At 39.9% G+C, this 18,916-nt stretch overlaps 1 protein-coding gene across 1 annotated transcript in view; it reads right to left on the bottom strand.

Moving 5' to 3' along the window:
* Positions 1-1,823: 1,823 nt before the first annotated feature.
* The window catches only part of LOC146481635 (proteasome activator complex subunit 4-like), a 40,795-nt gene continuing 23,702 nt past the window's right edge, over positions 1,824-18,916 (bottom strand). The window contains exons 35-54 of the mRNA XM_085107685.1: positions 18,572-18,701; positions 17,508-17,589; positions 16,100-16,160; positions 15,010-15,108; positions 14,436-14,505; positions 13,968-14,093; positions 13,548-13,625; positions 12,830-12,904; positions 12,080-12,184; positions 11,143-11,234; positions 10,498-10,629; positions 9,326-9,576; positions 8,938-9,014; positions 8,010-8,066; positions 7,514-7,585; positions 7,228-7,383; positions 5,740-5,814; positions 5,546-5,639; positions 4,422-4,555; positions 1,824-3,751 (exon numbers count right to left, since the gene is read on the bottom strand). Coding sequence (XP_084963811.1) covers positions 3,617-3,751; positions 4,422-4,555; positions 5,546-5,639; positions 5,740-5,814; positions 7,228-7,383; positions 7,514-7,585; positions 8,010-8,066; positions 8,938-9,014; positions 9,326-9,576; positions 10,498-10,629; positions 11,143-11,234; positions 12,080-12,184; positions 12,830-12,904; positions 13,548-13,625; positions 13,968-14,093; positions 14,436-14,505; positions 15,010-15,108; positions 16,100-16,160; positions 17,508-17,589; positions 18,572-18,701 — 2,101 coding nt within the window. The 3' untranslated portion in view covers positions 1,824-3,616. The remainder of the gene's footprint in view (positions 3,752-4,421; positions 4,556-5,545; positions 5,640-5,739; positions 5,815-7,227; positions 7,384-7,513; positions 7,586-8,009; positions 8,067-8,937; positions 9,015-9,325; positions 9,577-10,497; positions 10,630-11,142; positions 11,235-12,079; positions 12,185-12,829; positions 12,905-13,547; positions 13,626-13,967; positions 14,094-14,435; positions 14,506-15,009; positions 15,109-16,099; positions 16,161-17,507; positions 17,590-18,571; positions 18,702-18,916) is intronic.

Genomic DNA, 18,916 nt, shown 5'->3' with positions numbered 1-18,916 from the left:
TTTCAACCCCATCGTGCATTGGGAGCGGAGTGAGATTAGGCCAATAGCGATACCAAAGTACACGTAATCGATGCTTTACAGATTTACTGAGTAGTCGATACTCACTGGTAACTGTATACATAATGTTCACCCCAAACAGAAATAGTTTGTTCTTTTCTCACTTTTGGTTTGTCGAAAATGTTTGTGAGGGGTTTCATTGACATAACCCTTGTCTGCAGTTTGAGTTATTTATTATCATTATCACTGTCGCTATTGTTATCATCATCATCATCATCATCATCATCATCATCATCATCATCATCATTCTAGTGATTTATATTGTTGTTGTTGTTGTTAATAAGTATAAAGGGCTATGAACATTCGTTTTGAAAACCTGTGGGTTTTTGGATTTTCAGTAAGCAACAAAAGGAACTGTTATTATTTATTTACTTACCATGACAACCTACCCCTCATGATTGAGGATTATCGGTTGCAATTGGTCAGTCGATCTTTACAAGTGATTACTAGACTAGACAGGCTTATGATACATAGTCGATACAGATTGTTTAAAGGTCTCCAGAGATAAAATGCTAGTAAAAAAATGAGTTGTACAGGTACTGGGGTAAAAGGAAAGACGGTGAGAGGCTGTTGACGTGGATAGCTGGATGAAAATGTCCCGATACTTACGTTTGGTTCTGCGCATTACACGTCATGGGTAATTCCTGGAGTAGACTGGAATTAAGCCGTGGTAGATCTTGTACAGCATGATGAGGTGGGCATCAGCTCGGCGCTGTTCAAGGAATCTCCAGCTTAAGTGGTCAAGCATTTTGCAGACGCTGGAAGAACTTGCGCTATCCACGAAACTTTTAAGCGATGATAAGAATGGCTCGTAAGGGTGCACACACAGTCTGGATACTGGGCGATTGTTTGAGTATTGCGGCCGAAGTGGAAATTCTAGAACTGACAAGGACCCGGCGGTTTTCAGATGATATTTTGAAGTCTTCCCTATTCGCACAACACATAAAGTAAGTTTTTTTTATTTGCTAACAAGGAAGAGTTGGTGACATGTTCCACCCCTTTTTCGTAAGGAAAAGCTTCTTGAACGGTTGCCAATTTTAAATACTTCACACAGGACCTAACATGCCATATGCCAGCCCACCTGCCATAAAGGCCACATGCACAGTGGCACTGACCAGTGATGGGAGGGGAGGGAGGGGAAAATGTATTGGACATGCATTCGAAAAACATGAGGTCATACACCTCCGGTAATAATTTGATATAATGAGATCACTTGGGCATGTTCATAATTCTCATAAATGCTGCTACTGGGCCCTTAAAGTTAAGCAATGGTCACTATCTGCAGAGATTTGAGTAATCATGTATAGGACGCCTTGTTTGGCATACATAAATGTATTGATTTAATCGCGTTCTCGTTTCCTTATTTCTCAGCAAAGCAGGGGAATGCGCTGCCTGATTTTATCCATACTAGTGCTTTTACAGAGTTTAAGAGAAAAATTCAGGGCTTTATCTTTGTTTAGACGCTTTTTGCTTACATATACATGTTTTTTCGTTGAACGATTTTCTTATGATATATAGATATATTTGTAAATACTAGTCTCTTTTATGTGCATAATGTATTTCTGTAACATTTCACTGTATTGTTGTGTTCTCGAAGATATAACCTTCTGTAAGCTGCTCTGAAATTCGAGAGTAAATAAAGTTTATGTATGTACGTCGCAGTCTACCGTCCCAAATGACTTTTTTCATAATTTAAGAAAATTCAACCATTTTTCCAAAATTAGAAAAGTCATGTAAAGAAACGCAAGAAAATTGTAACCAAGTAATAAACATTTCAACTTTTATTTTTACAATAAGCTGAACAACTTCCCAAAATTGGTACACAAACAAAAATACGCTAGTTAAACATAATATAATTTTTTCATAGCATGAATGACCTGTCCTCAAATACAACTAGGATTATCTCGTTCCAAGCGATTTTCTCACACAGAAAGTATCGTAGGGTATTTTTATGTACCTTATTCTCCTTAATTTTCGCGGGACTTAAATTTTGCGAAAATTTTCTCGGCACATTTCGCGATCGCGGAGAAAAATTGTGTTTGCAGGGAATTTAATTTCGCAAAATTGACGATTAAGTGACTAGTTTTTCTTTTTTTACAAAAATTGTACGTTAATTAACAAGCGAAACAAAACCAATATGCTGTTCCTTAGAGGCAGCTGTATTCCTGCTAATAGTACTAATAAAAAAAAGTCTTCTTGTTCTTCCGAGTCATTATCGAGTATCGAGAGTATCGTTACATGTCCTTTCTGGGAGATCTCAATGGCACCTTCAATCTCTTCAAATGGATCCTCAGGGGAAAGACTAAACGATTCATCTAATAGTTGGGTGATGCCAGCCTTTTCCCACCCTTTAGCGATGTGATATGTAAAATGGACGATACACCAAGGAACAGGGCAATAAAGGAAAGATACAAGACACTCGTAACTACACAATAAAAGGAACCGGGACAGGATGGTCAATTTGACGACTGTACAAAGGATGTATTGGAGGAACTGTGCGAAGATGATTACTTAGATGCCGAAGAAGAACTTGAGGCGAATCTTGACACTGATTAACATCTTAAGTTGATAGATGATAGCTCGTTGTACTAACACCTGGTGTTAAAAATTGTTCAGGACCCTTGAAAACACAAATACATGATTCTTCTATGTCCATTAAATTTCGCGAGATCAAAGTTTGCGGTCGTTATTTTTCGCGGGTCTTTAAGTTCGCGAAGTTTTTAAAATCGCGAATTTAAGAACCCGCGAAAATTAAGGAGAATAAGGTATCTGAAAACACTCTAATAAGGGATACACGATGTACACACTGTAGCAGTTTGGTATCCGCTGACCTAAGACGCGCGGATTCTGGGAAAGAGATTGATCAGTTCTAAGTATTTAATAAAGTATGAAAGCGTCTGTGCTTTTGTAACCTTATCAGCGTCCAATGAAAACTCTACCTCCAAACTAAACGCGTATGTGCCTGCATATTGTTCACGTAAAAGTTATATCCAGAGCTAAAAAGAATTAAAAAAAAAAAGAAGGAAAAGATTCAAATTTCTCGCCGGGATTTGAGTTCTAAAGTAAGTGTTTGAGGCTATTAGTTCATAAAACAGTCGGAAAAAACTATTAAAGTAACTTGTTGCATCAAAGGCTGTAGAAGTAGCAAACAATTATACAATTCAAAAATTTCATTTCTGACAAACAACTGGATTTTTTAACTGATGAGGGTTCTATCCAGAAGTAATGTCATATGTTATCATTTTTTCGACGAGTCGATGATTGCCATCGGTCAGCTCCGTTATGTTAATCAGACTAACCAATGACCAAAACGCTGGGCGGGAATGCGTGACTGCTAAAGTGTCACGCAGCTTCCAGTATGAATAGAGCAGAACGCGCGTTTTTGCAAACGCACTGATTGCGTGACGCAGCCAAGGTTGTTACCATGATGTAACTCAGACGTCGTTGTGAAGATCACTACTAAGAACAGTTGAACGCAAGGGAGCGAAAAAACCTCCCTTGACAAACGGGAAATGTAGATGGACATATGTCTAGGTCACGCAGTCGCCAGCAGTGTTGTTTAAGCGTAGTAACAAGGCGACACAAGAAGATCGGTTAGCACTAACAGTTGATCCTCAGTAAACTTCTGTTTGTGTTCTTGCCAGTTGTCATGGTGGGTTCGACGAAAGTCGGACATCACTTTCTTTACTGTTGCCTAAAGAACAGCAAAAATTCAATAATCTATTGTCATAATATCTCTAAGTTCGTGTACGTTATTGTGAGGCTGGCTTTCCTTTGAATGGCTTCAAAAGCTAAAACCATCTTCTACAGCTCAAGCAACAACACCCCAGGAAAGTACTGCTCAGGAGCTTTCATTTGAATAGTCACACTTTAGGATTTCATCGAAAGATCAATAATTAGATCCACGTTGTGAAGAATAACGAACAGCACCACTGGAAAGTACTGCTCAATAAGCTTTCAACTAAATGATTACTTTAAGATTTCATCCACAGACTCAAAATAAGAATCACCTAGTACAACATAATAAACAGAACCACAGCAAAGTATTGCTTAGTAGCTTTCATTTGAATAGTCACAATTTAGGATTCACCCATAGACTCAAAATTTAGATCCACCTTGTACAGCATAACAACAACACCACAGGAAAGTACTGCTCAGTAGCTGTCATTTCAATCGTCGCAGTTTAGGATTTCATCCATAGATTCAAGAATTAGAACCACATTGTACAGCTTAAGAAATAGTACCACAGGAATCACTGCTAACGCTTTGGTCGCTTGTCTCAAAGGGTGTTTCAATTTTCAGGAAGTAGGGGCCGGTAACTGAGGGATGGTGAGCAAGAAGGTTATGATAAACCCCTGGTGTACCTGTATTGGATGTGGGTCATGAAGATGCTCTCCAAGGTTCAACAAGATTTCTGGCATCCATGATGGCACGTCGTACGGGAAGGCCTGGACACAACTAGCTAGACCCAGGACTCCGGCGTGACGGTGGATGAGGGCTGGAGACAAAATTAAAAGTGTTAAGAATGTTGCAGACTCGCATGCTGTCGATGAGCTTGCCCTTATTATATCACTTCCCATAAGTTTGGGAAGTTTAGTTCTTGAAATAAATGTGATGGTATATTTCAAGCCTGGGAAATAAATGAGAGTGATGTATTATTCTAGAAAGTGTCACAGGCATACTCGGAAAAAAGAAATATGCCTCTGTCACTTTCTAGAATAATACATCATTCTCAAGTTTAGTTCTTGTTATACCAGCGTTGGAAGAGAACTTGTTAGTGTGTGTTGTGCTCGGACCACGATAATTCGAAAACCACATTTATGAGACACATTCCAAACCTATCAAGAGTTCGAATTTAAAGTACAGGGCCCAGTTGTTCCAAGCCCGATTAAGCCAATCCTGGATTAACGTGAACTTTAATTCGAGTTTAATAACTAATCAATAAAGATTCTTCCAAAAGAGTTTTGGCCCTCAGTTCTGACTTAGACTTTTCTTTACCTTTAGCTTGAAATTAGGCTTTGAAATCACTTTTATAGAGTGAGATGAAAACCTCGGTTAACTTTTAATCGCAGATTAGCGTTGATCGGCTTTCGAACAACCGGGCCCAGTTCTCTACCTGCCAAAATGTCGAAAGTCAAGCATACTCTCACAGCAGATCACCCAACTATAACTATTAATATTTAAATGAACACGTTGCTAAGGAAGAATAATTATTATCTGTCCTAAAGCAAGGTTTATCTCAAGCACCGAATGTTTGGTTTATCAACAGAGTTGACAACTAAAAGTAATTTGGCCACCGTAAAGAGATTCGAGTGCTGACGTTTCGAGCGTTAGCACTTCGCGAATCTTGGTTTCTACTGCCAACCGACGCAGCACTGTAGTTTCTTAAGAAACTAACCCACTCATAATATCCATTTGTTTAAATTAAGCACCTCTGTGTAACTGTATTGACTGTACGCACATAAAAAGAAGAAGGAAAAATTTCTACCCGCATCATTGCTGAGTCCGTTTGCGGCGTTTGGAGCAAGAACGCCTTTCTTCTTCTTCTTGAGCTTGGTGTTCGCCATTTTGGTAAATTGTCTCTGCAGAAATTGAGTAATAACAGTTACACTTAAGACTCACTTAGGCTTGAAATAAAGCAAATAAAAGAGTGAAAAGCGATCAGTGATCTTGTTAACACACCTGAAGTTTGTCATCAAGCTGAAGGAAGCCGTAATGAACAAGACCACTGAAAGTCACAGCCGCCATCTCACGAACCTGCAGTAGAAAAAACAAGCAATGGAAAAAAAGCTAGAGCTAAAAAGAGAAAAAGAAAAGATCACCTAGTGGCTGATAAACACCAAACACAAAAAAATCTGATAACTCAAATCTGCTGACAAAGTAAACAAAAGGCTGTCCGAGTAGGTCGGAATAAGAGCGACAAGTGACCAAGTAATAAAGGCAGCGTTACAAGTTGCGACTGTTTGTTTCCCTTGTTACCACCTACGCGCGCAACAAATTTCCGTGTGACAGAAAGTAGACGCTGTTTCTATTTTTCGCAGCATAGAGATTTGTTGCACGCGTGGTTGGTAATACAGGAAACAAACAGTCGCAATTTGCAATGGAAGATTTGTTGCGCCTTCCAACGTATTAATTGGCCTTTAAGAAAGTCTATTCGAGTATCGATTTCGAGTGCTGTCTCCCTTCACCTCAATAACAGGCTGGAGAGAAGAACAGTCAACGCACAAGCGAAAAACGCCTGCTACAGGAAGTAAGGAAGACTTTACAAGAAGTTCAAGTTAACCCTCTAAGATCCAATAGTAACCAGCACCTAACTTCTCCTTAGAATATGACTACTTTATCAAACATACTGGTAATGAGAATAAAGCAAATAATCACTAGTGATCGAATGTCTTGATCCTTACGCAAATTCTCTCAACTAGTATCATAAGAAATATATGACGAACCGCGATAAGAATATGCAGGTTGATATTGGTGCTTGGAGGTATAAATAATCACGCGCTCTCATAGGTTCCCTGCATTGGAGATATCAACTCATATCTATCAAATCTCACACGAGTATGAACTTTTTAATGTCTGGCCAACTCGACAATGTGTTCATGCCCGGCAGCACGTTCATGTACAGCTAAAATGAAGTGTCAACACGCCCTCAGCTGTCCTCTGCAGGCCCCCCCCCCCCCCCCTCCCCACACCTTCCCCGGGAAAGGTGGCATTTACACCACTGTTCGACTCCTTTTCATACAGTAATTTTTAACATGTCACATATTAGCTTAGTATATGACCTAGACAGCATGACATTTAGAATATCTGACAGAAGTAAGAGATATCATGGACTTGAAACCCTTCTGAAAACAAATTATTAGCCATGTTACAAGATTGCGACAAAGAAGGAAAACACAGAGTCACGACCCATGACCGCGAAACGCACGCGAAATCCTGTCCATAAAAAAAAATGATTTGTTTATAGTGGAAATGCACTTACCTACCCAAAGCTAGTTTACAGGCATTCCACTCAGAAATAACGAAAAAAATAATAATAATAAAATCGAACATATCATGTTAAAAATCCCAACTAGCAGGAGGCAAACCAGCTGGCTATTTTTGTCCATAACCGACATAAATTCCTTTTCGACAAAATTAATTAAAAAACTGTGTAAACTTCAGGCTTGCCTCTAATTGGTCATCTTCTAGAAGACTCAGCACCAGTTCCTTAATGTCCTGTACATACTGAGGGTTACTGGTAATAGCAAACAGGTTGGCAAAGATCATAACTTGTAAATACTCCAACACACTTCTTCTGGGATGCCACAGGGTATTGCTGGCAAGCTGAAAAAAATATATATATAATAAAATCTAGATAACAACTATGCTCAGACCATGTTTTTTGACCCATAATACAGGGCAAAACCTCAAAAGCATTAACTACAGAATTGTCAAGGGCGATGACAAAACGTACTTGCTTTACGGTCTGCAGGGCCAGTGGTATCATGGTAAAAGGCAGCTCCGTTTGAGAAACGTACGCTATGGTCTTTGAAAAGAAAAAACAAACATTAATAATCAACATTGATAATGACCTTAGAGAAAGACACAGTTGTAGTCACAGGCAGCACCCAGAAAGTCTTGGTAACATTACTTCAAACTACAGACTAAGTGTGCTTTCCATTTGCCAGGACTGACCGGCCAGTCTGTAAATCAAATGCGTCATTTTGAAGGGATGGTGCTGCAAAATCTTGAAAAATAATCCTTCCGAAACTGGTACGCGCTATTTTGAAGAAATTCGAAGGAGTAGCATAAACCTTATTCTTCAAATTCGGTTTTCGAACTGACCGTTCTGTCCCGCCAGTTGTGACAGACGGAAAGTGCCCTTAAAAACATTAACAACTGGAAAAAAAAACTTATTCTAGGAAGTTTGTGTGGTTTGCTGTACTTAACGACGTCGTAAAATAACGTACTCTGTGGCAGTAATGTTGGAGTTCAGGGTCGTCTTCTTGAGAGTCAAACAGAATGATCTAAAAATAACAAAAACAGTTAGTCAAGTCACTTTGCCTGGAGTTAAAATTTTTGCCAGTACATAATTTTCAGCACGAAAGTGTGAAACTTGTTTGGAGGTCAATGACGTTTGCTTATGCCCAACCAGTTCGCGTTTTCAGAATTTACTCTAGAGTATGGCATTGGGGAATTACCGCAAATACATCTCAGTATAGCGGCACATAAAATTTGTACCTTCACGCCAAACGCCTGCGAAAAAATTCACCAAAGAAAGCTATGTTCCTATTACAGAGGTTGGACAATTGAACGCCATTTCTGAACATGGTCATATTGGAAATAGTGCTACAATAACACACCAGAAAACGCTAAGCTACAAATTTAATCTGCTGTCAATTTTATGTTCATTTTTAGGGAAGTGGCTAAACCACAAAATAGATGATGTTCTCTGCCTGCACCCCACCTTCCTCAACCTCAAAAGATGGTGTCTTTATTGTATAACCACCCCTCTATCCAGCAGTAAAAAATTACAACGAGATTCTAACTTCATTTTTCTTGTTTATCTAGCAAAGCTGACTCTTCTAGCTGAATGTTTCTGTGTCAACTCAAATTTTAAGGCTATTAAAATTCTGTTGGTAATATTCACGAGATAAGTGGTGTCTTCGATGGCCCCTGTTACCCCAGACAAGGAGTGTCCTCTTCGAAGAAACTTATTATCACCAGTTCTCTAAATTCTGTATGAGAAGTTCTTGGGGGTCCTTTGGTAACGAAGGACCCTCTAAAATCTCCGAAAGTGGCCCACTGGGGCCTCAAAAGCTAGTTTCTAGAATAAACACTGGCTTTGGGGTCACATCAATATGCTTAGATGGATTTGAAGATATAAGTTCTCCTTACCACTGGTAAAAGATCAAAGAATTCCTCAGGGCAGCTGTTAAGAGTCCGCACAGCATGAGACAGAACCCAGTTCGTCACTGAAACAAAAACAATGATCCATCTTTAACTTTTGAAAATACTCTCCGTCTAAAAGTTATGTTAAGTTGTATGGTTAACGTTACATGTAAGTAGTACAACAACAAAATCGGAGGAGGCAAAAATTTTGAGTGGACACGAATCGAACTATAAAACACAAAGACGTTCTCTTTTTTTTGGTCTGGTTTCCATTCTACATTAGGAAAGTAATATTGTCAAAAACTTGTTCTAAAGCAGTCACGCCAAGACAAACCATGTGCGTGACAGCATGTGCGTATAACGGAAAATGCTACCGGTTACAATGGTCACGCACTTGTTTTTAACCGTTTGATGGCTTCCTTTCTGTCATCACTCTCACGTGACCCATCGTTTGTTTCCTCTTTTTCAACCACCTCGGCATTTGCTGCACTGACGTCACTTCCGCTCATTTCTTTTTCTCGCGCCAGTTCCTGCAGTCCCGCCAGTTGCGGAAGTACTTCACTGACAAACTCCTTCCGGTTTGGAGAGAGCGTCTGCGTGCTGTTTGGTAACTTGAGATCGTACATTAACGCGCTACAAAGAACGCTGTGAAAAAAGGAGAATAATAAGTTTTGATCATTTTACAGATAGCATAAACGCGTCTGTAGATGCAAAGAGTTCGAACTTTCCATAACCAATGCTATCAAACGTAGCAACTAGAAACGACTCTCTTGAAGATTTTCACTCCGTTTTCGTTTCGTTTTTGAACCATTTGTCACGCAAAAGATTGTTGTACCTCAATTTCTTTTCTCCCACTTTTCACGTTGCAGAAGTTCCCGCTACCCTTCCCCTCCTAATAAAAAAATCCATTTTCCTCTACCCCCTACGATGAAGAACCTATAGATCGCAAGACTGTTTCAGTGGCACAAAGCGAGCGATAGAGAGTATCAATTATCCTTCTCTCTGGAGGGGTGAGATGTTAGCCTAGCTGGGTTAAAGATAAAGGACACAACAGAACGTCTGTGCCAAAACTGGGACCAACAATATTCACGTTGAATGGCCCCGCAAACACTGACTGAATTGTTGCACCCGTATGCCTGTAAGTCACGTGTTAAGGACTTATTCTTGACAGAGAAAAAGATGTCAAAAGCTAACCTCCGTCATTTAGTCAAGTGTTTTCGTATTCAGTTTTTCACAGTCAACGGAATTGAAAAAGTCACGAGAGCAGTCAAAGCTTTGACCTGCAGCACACCGGTCAGATGACCTGACCACAGAACGAAAGGGAGTCACAGAGCGACCGACAGAACACTTTACGGAGGTAACATGTGACATAGTGAATGCAGTTTGCTGTACATAACCCTTTTGCCTGGAACATACTTCTTTAAACCTTCCATCCTCGGAGACCCCAGGACAGTTAGTCAGCACTGGAAGAAAAATGGAACACTTTTTTCGAGCCAGTCTTTGCAGGGTTTTTCATGCGTCCGTCCTCTTGTGAGGATTTAATTTTTCAACCAAATCAGCACGTACCTTCCCAGTCGATCGCGCACGTTTTTGTAAGGATGATTGAGGTGGGTCTTGGCCACAGCCATCAGTCGGTGAAGCAGTTCAGGGACTCTCCACTCCTGCTGACAAAGAGCTCCTTGAATGAAGTACAAACGGCTGAAAAGAAACAAGAGTCACGGAGCAGTCGTGAAACGTCGTGAAACCAACAACAAACCCATCGCTCTAGCCAATCAGAGCAGACGTAAACAACACAATGAACCAATCAGAACGTAAAGCAAATACATGTAAGCAGTGCCAAGCGCGGGAAAACGCGTGCGAGCAAGTCACGATTGGTTTTCGGGGGTTACTTTCTAAAGGAATGGTAGCGTTGCTTCAGTGGAGAGTCAGCGTTATGAGTCCCCATAAAAAGGTCTCCTTGCCCGAGGTCATCTCCAGGGGATAGCCGATGATATGTGTATAGTTCAAAGAATCTGGAAATACACCCAATCCTTCTTCGAGTTCATTGTATTTCTACAGTTCAAAGTTTAAATTCCCAATTCTAATTAACAGAGAATTGACGGAGAATTTCGTGGTGCATCATGTCCATTTACTCATCGATGTAAGTGATGAAATTGGCGCTATTCAAAGGCTGTTTTGATGTTTACCACTCTAGGAAAGCGGATATCTTACCTCGAATCAGAGAAAGAGCCACGTTGATCATCCAAAGGTTCTTCTAGCAACATTTCTAACAAACGATGGATGCGACGAGGATCGCGACTCTCCTACAAAAAGAAATCATGATTAAAAATCACAGAAATGTTTTATGTTCCCTCTAGCTCTAACAAGGAGGGAAAAGAGAGAGAGCTTTACAGGGACTTATGGACCACTCTCAATAACTAACTGAACGTGTTTAAATTAAACCGGATTAATAATACGAAAGCTAGCATTCCATAGAATAAACAGGCTAATTTTACACAATCAGGGTTCAAATAAACTCTAATTTGTGGTTTCACTGGGCTACTTTGGACAAAAAAAGAAAGAAATGAATAAAGCTTCAAAAGCAACTTGTATGAACCGAGCAAAACCATCATCCTTATCTAGCCAAACAGCTTTTGAACAATTGAATATCTCCGCGACTCTAGAGACAAGCAAAAGCTTAGAGAAGAGCACATGCCGGAGTTTGTTTGTTTCTTTGTTTGTTGTGGGTGTTGCTCTTATTTATTCTAAACACAACAAATTATTTTCATTATTATCCTGCAGAGCTAATTATTATCATTACAATTTTTTTAAACATTAAATGATGTGTTCGTTTTAGACTGGACCATGAGCACTGCAATCCATCGTAACGAAAAAAATGGCGACTGGTCCCTGTACCCATCATTCTTAGCGCTCGAAAACCCTAAAAACGCTCATAAAAACGCACATAAAAGTTCTGAAAACTTCAAACCTAGCATACACAATGTTGTTAGCACAGGAGCGAATTTCTCAAAAATATGACTTTCCGTGTGCCTACTGGCTGTGTTAGGTTCGCAAGGTATTGTGGTATAATTTACAGCCGCCATCTTTTTCCGTAAGATGAATTAACTGACCCATGGTAACCATGGTGACCGTCAAACCAGTGTCTTACCACAGCAGTAGCCATACAGGTGCCCCAGTCCTCTAAGGTCTCCACATTTACGGCCGACAGGGCCTTTCTTAGGAGTGGCACGAGAAAGTCCCAGAGATTCTCAACCTGAAAAGAACGGAAGTAAAAACAAAGTCAAGTTATACCAAGGGTACATGATGGAAAGGTGCAAGACTGAAACAATCACAACATTTGCAAAAAATCAAATTTGTAGCAGAGCTAAATACAGAGCTCTACACAGTGGTCTCAGTGTTCCTGTACACTGGTAACGTTTCCGACTCCTTTATTTGAAAACAGTTGTTTTAAAAAGAGCGTTTTCAATACCTTTTTTGTTAACACGGGAGAGTCTTCATCTGTTTTTAGTGTCCACAAGCAACCGATTGAAACAGATGGAAAATGCTCTTGTATACAGCTTGCAAAAACTTTCGTATTCAAGCATTCTCCGCTGGTGGGGAGGCCAGACAAGGTTTGTGATTGTTGTTCTCAATACTTTAATATTTTATTTTATTTTTTTGTATTACTTAATAGGTCTTAAATAGTTTTGTAATCTTAGGTATTCACAGGTGAAGAGCCACCTAGCAGAAATACCGTGCATGTTATCATCATCATCATTATCATCATCATCATCATCATCATCATCATCATCATCATCATCATCATCATCAAATGTCCAATCAGCTAGTAATTTTTCATTAGATCTTCCTTATTTTTACCGTGTAATAAAAGGAAAACAAACAAGATAATTGTTTGAACCTTTTCATAACTCCAGTGTTTGCATCCACGGATGACAGCGGCAATAATTTCTACTGCACATCGTTGACTGCTCTCCTACAAGGAAAAACGTTCACCAACATTTATGGTAAACACAGGCAACGACCAATAATAAGCTCTAATGCCAACTGACTAAATTAGGCTGCAGATGACTTGAGTATCGCCATACTGACATCCGACTAACCACACTATCCAAGATCACGCGGGTCTCATTTTTGTGGACACAAAAAGTATCCTGATGCCTCATGTCTTCCGCTAAAATGGCCGCCATTTTGAAAGCTTCATTCCTCTCCAACCTTCTTCGACTTCTGAGCATTTCTCCTTTTTTCCAAAAACAATTACGCCTAGGACAAATCTCCCTCCCACAATTTTCAGTGCTGTCTCAACCATAAACATTGTATTTATTCATCTGCTTTTTTATTTGTTGATTACTTGACAGAGTGACTGACTATGATTGATTGCTTGACTGATTGACTGACTGATTACAACAACAAGACACCCACACACACATTTATTTGTTGACTGGCTGACTGACTGACTGACTGATTAATTTCATGTTACAGTGGATCGCAATAAAACATTTAAACATGTCTACTGTCTGGACGTTTCTTTCCAAATGAAGAAATTCTGTACGATGATGATGCTATAGATGACAAAACTCAAAGCCTTTGATGTGTGGAGGATTACACGTGTACCTTACCTGGGAATCTACACAAAGTCGTTCAAGGTGAGGTTTGATTAAATCCAGAAATGTATCATCAAAATTTCTGAAAAAACCCTGGAAAAAAAAGTTACACACGAATTACTTCTGGCTCATTATAACGCTACTGACTCTTTCATTACAAATGATGTGACAAACTATTTCCACAATTGTGCATGGTCAAACTTCCTTGTGTGTTTGTTTAAAGCCGATTAATGGGCACAAACTTTAAGCAACCATACACAATTTTCCCGCTACTTTTTACCAAAGTCTGTGGTGATTGCTATTGCTGGCCGTCATCTGCAACGAATAGAACACATTGCTTTCTTTTAAACATAGCTCAACACAGCTTTCTTTTAAACTGTATGTATTCCATATCATCTCGATGGCTCACATAGCTGTCACATAGCACGGTCTTACCTTAAACAGCACAAATCGGTGCACGTTAAATTTGTCTTTGCCTTTCCTATCTTCCAAGGACAGAAACGAAATGAACTTTGACATAAATTCTTCTTGACTAAAAGCATCGTAAATTGGTTGTTCTTCCTAAAAAAAAATAAGAAAAAAAAGTGTATCCGTATAACAAGAAATGAACACAACAGTACCTTTCAACATGTCAGGATTGTGGGACATGGAAAAAAAATTCTGCCTGACGAGAGTTACGTACAAGGGACGCATGCTCTAAACTACTGGGAGACTCCTGGCCTGCTGGCTCATAATGCCAGGGTAACTAGTAGGCGAGATGTCATACAAATGTATTTCCAAGAGAAGGAGAGTTCAGGATAATTTGTCAATTACTACTTACTGTTTAGACACTAGTGCCACGGGCATCTTCTAATTATTATCCTAATAACAGGAAAACTATCTGAATGACTGAACTTTTTTTACCTCTGAAAGTTGGTCACGTGTTCTTCCTAAAGGAGGTTGCTGGTCTGCAGGTGCATAGGTCAGCAGTTTTCTAAGTAAAACATGGATGAAAACAAATTAATGATCCTGTTTGAGAAATCATCTGTGAAGCGTCGCAAAAACATCATCATCGTAATTCATATCAAAACAAGCCCCGTCTTTGCGCAGTGTGAAGTCGGACGCGTTGCACCTTCAGCCGTTGTGCTGGTGTTCACACACATCAACTTGTATTTTATCAACAACAGTTTTCATGCTTAGTTTGCCATGTGAATGCGCCCACAGCGTTCCATATCTTCTTCCCAGGACTTTCAGTAGATCTACACCTTTCAAAAGCTCTATTTTCACTGGACCCTGATAACCTGCAGCTGCATTGTTTTTTAGGGCTGGGAACATTGTTCTGTTCTTCGTTCTTTTCTCCTGTCGACCAAACATGTAAGACGTTGCAAACGTTAGAGGTTGCCCCAATAGTTTAACCTCAACCGATTATCTCCACGTCAAACTGAACCTTACCTGTTTGCTCGTGGTTTAATTTTTTTGATTATTCCCTTTTACTTACTTTGGCCAGGTATAGTAGCCCCAGTGCGTTTTGTCAATGAAGACACAGCTTTCCCATTCCTTCTTACTCTTTGGAAGATTGCTTGAAGAATAATGTAACCTAGAAGAATAAATAATTAAAACTTAAGGTAACATAGCAGTTACGAGCCAGGAAGTGTTGCAAAGGGGAGAAGATTTTCAGACCATTGTTTTGAATGAAATCCTAATTCTAATTCGACAGGTCCATAACGAATGTCACTGCGAGGGATCTTCTGTCCAGGGGGGAAGAATTATCAACAAATGGGGGGAGGGGGGGTTATGCCTAGAGGAAGGCAGGTTATAACTGGAGTATCACTCACCAAGGGGGCAATTCGCGCAATAAAATATAGAAAACTCGAATTCTGGAGGCAATCATGAAGCTCTCTGACGTGAGATGAGTCAAAGGTATTGTTTCTAAAAGACATCTTGTTTAGTATACATAGTGTTTCTCGTGCTCTGGTTCAAACTTCGGATTCTATTCACCTCCGCACGTTATCCTGAATTGCACGAACAATGTGTCTTGTTGTACAGTGTTGTTTTTTTTACCAGTTCGTCAGAAGTAAAGTGACTAATTGGGGCTGATTATCCCTCAGTTTAGTATATACAGAAAGTTAACGACTTGACTGTCAATGAATATCAACCTTCAATTCGGTAAATATTTTAAAATATTTCAATGATTCATTTCCGGATAACCTGAACTTTCTTTACCTCGAAAGGTTTGATTGTCTCCAGGTGGTTCAAGTTATACGAATTCAACTGCCTTGGCAAAGTTTGCCTGTCTTGAGTGTGAGAGGCGTTGAATACTGACATAGCAGAATAGTTTATGAGAACGCGACGTACTCCCCTTTTAAATGCACGAGAGGGTACGTTTCTAAAGAAACTATGGTGCTGCGTCGGTAGGAGAGTAGAAGCAAATGTTCCTAAAGAGATTCGAGGTCTGACGAGATTCGCTCTGACGAAGGGCTAACGCTCGAAACGTCAGCACTTGAATCTCTTTACGGTGTAGAAATTATCTCATCAACCCTGTTGACAAAACCAAACACTCCTTTTAAATACAATATTTGTAGCCTTACCATTTGTTATCCCCTCGATCTCCAGCTTCTATAACTGTACTGGTCGGTTCTGGTAACCCAGCTGTAAACATTGACGACATGGAATTAACATTAGGGAGCTTAAGCAACGACGAAGGCAACGGCAAAGAAAACGTCACCTGAAAATATATCTTTATTTCATTTGTGCTACTTCGCGATTATTTCAACTCGTTCGACTTTTACAAAAATGGCGAACTATCCAGGAACCAATTTGGTAGGAGTGGCGTACAAGTTAAGAAAGAAAATGAAAAATTCACCGTCGTGCGTTCACGTTCTCCACAAAACCTTAAATGTGGTCATTTCACGTTGTTGTTTTGCAGAGGACGGCAAAGAAACGTACCAAAATGTAAAACGCATGTGCCGAGCGATTGCTTTTGCTCATTAAACCTATTGTTTTGCGGCGTTGTTGTTGCCGTTGCCGTCGCCGTCGCCGTTGCTTATCGACTGACAACGTCGCACCAACATTAAAACGACAATATGGCATTAACAATAGAGATTTAGCATCGCGTTTACGTGAAACGGCAAACGTCACCTTGCCGTTTCACGTTTCACGTAAAATAGCGTGAACCTTTTGACTTTAGCTTTAATTTTGCGAGTTTCGATGAAGCTGTTTTGCGACTCACTGTGGTGAGTTCATGAAGAAAAGCGCGGTAAGGAGTGAGTTATGAAGGACTTTTAAACATGAAACTTAATTTACCCTAGTATGACTTGCCGAAAAAAATTATTGGGGTAATTGTTTTCAACAATTAACTATTTATATGTAAAAGAAAAAAGGAAGAAATACTTAGTTCTCACGCAAACGCGAAAAAGCCGAGAAAAAGCCTGTTTTCTCGTAGAAACGGCAACCGGCAACCGCCAAAAATGGCGGGAAAATCGTGATCACGTGGCCATTTTTGCCGTTCGTGTTTCACGTATAAACGATGCTAAATCTCTCTATCACGCGAAAACGTTCGCTACATTAAGTTGAAACACTCAACATTCTATTTCCGAGTCAAACTTTTCTTCACTTCACGATATCGTTCTAACATCTCCTTTAGCGCATAAGCAACGTACTATACTGTGAAACTATTGCTTATGCTGTACAAGGTGATACTTATTCATGAGTCTGTGGATGAAATTTTCAAATGTGACCATTCAAATGAAAGCTACTGAGCAGTACTTTCCTGTGGTGCTGTTTATTATGCTGTACAAGGTGGTTATAACTTTTGAGTCTGTGGAACAAATTCTTAAATGTGACCATTCTGTGGATGACATTTTAAAGGGGGACCATTTAGAATAAACTTATTGCAGTTTCCAACAAGTATACGTTTGGGAGAGTGTTGACGGACTTGGAAATTTTGAGTGAATAAGTTAAAGCGTGTAGCGCAAAGCAACCCATCTCCAACCTTACCAACAGAGTAGGGATTAACAGTCACTTTAGCGTGCTGTCGTTTTTGTTGTTTGAGAATGGCTCCGACAGCGTCAATTGCCACCTAAAAATTAAACCAAAAGTTTTATACAAAGTAATATGAAAAACATTCCAATCGCCCACTTTGTTGTCGACCCCCTCCCCTCCCTCAGGCTGTGGGATAGTTTAATGGCGTGCAACAATTTTTTACCGACTCTCCTGGTGTCTTGTTTCACTCCTGACTGCCTTGTCAGCTTTGAGGCCTTCAACCCCTTTGGACTAAATCCTTCACAGAAAACTATTGTATCAGCATGCATGAAAACGTTTTGGGAACCATTGTTGAAATAGTCGGCGGTGCGCGGCTGAGTTAACTCTCATAGAAAACGCAGACAAGTAGACCACTACATGTACAACGGCAAACAAAAGCAGCTGTACGATTCCCAAGATACCACCACCACCACCGGCTCTTTTAATATTTTTATTGAGGGATTTCTTGTATTTTGACTGTTGTCTTGTATTTTGATAGCCGACTGCTTTGTCATTTTGAGTGTGTTGCCATTCTGAGGCCGTTCTCATTTTGCGTATATGCGCTCATTTTGAATGTCTTCTCATTTTGAGTGCGCTCTCAGTCAGAGTGTACTCTCATTTTCAGCCAGCCAGTTCCTATCCCCGGAAAGGCAAAAGGGTCAGGAGGTCAGAGCTTTGATTTGACCGATTCATTACTCCATCAAACCACAAACCGCGTACAAAAACACGCTCCCTCTTCGTAGTTGCCGTTGTCAACCTACAGGACATATATCGTAGAACAGAACATATACCGTAGACTACACGCCATACCCCCCCGCCCCACCCCCTGAATAATTGAGTATAAGCAGAGAGACTATGGTCAATGCCGATCAAACCAATCAGATTCACGGATTCGCAGTCAGTAGACCCTGGTAAATATCACTGAAAACCTTTAAACCGAGTTAGAAACTCGGTTTTGAAGAAAACCATTTAATCAAAAGCCTTTTGGAACTCTTTGGTTTGATGGTAGATAACATGGTTTACTGTGGGTCCGAACGTACCTTTCGAATAGCCAATGCGTCGTGGTTCAGGAATTTTACACAAAGCCTCACTGCGTTGGCCGGCAGAGGAACATCGTAACGAATGAGCAAATTCAAAAAACTAAAACAAATTTGGAGATACCGCCAGCGTCTGAAAAGAAAACAAAAAAGTTCTTGAGTACTCAACATAAGTAATCTCCTTGTTGAAATGTCATTTCTTCAAAATTACACCAAGGCCAACAATAGATCGTTGATTTTTGGGTTAGGTCACTGCATGTTTTCTGAGATGAAGCTCTGAATCATCATGATCTACACATTACAATTTGTTGTAAGAAAATTGAAAGAACTCGAAAATACATAATTGAT

The sequence above is a fragment of the Pavona decussata genome, unplaced genomic scaffold, assembly GCF_977016875.1.
Source record: "Pavona decussata unplaced genomic scaffold, jaPavDecu1.1 SCAFFOLD_48, whole genome shotgun sequence".
Lineage (NCBI taxonomy): Eukaryota > Metazoa > Cnidaria > Anthozoa > Scleractinia > Agariciidae > Pavona > Pavona decussata.
The sequence above is the reverse complement of the archived record's forward strand: the minus strand, read 5'-3'. Positions and strand labels throughout refer to the sequence as shown.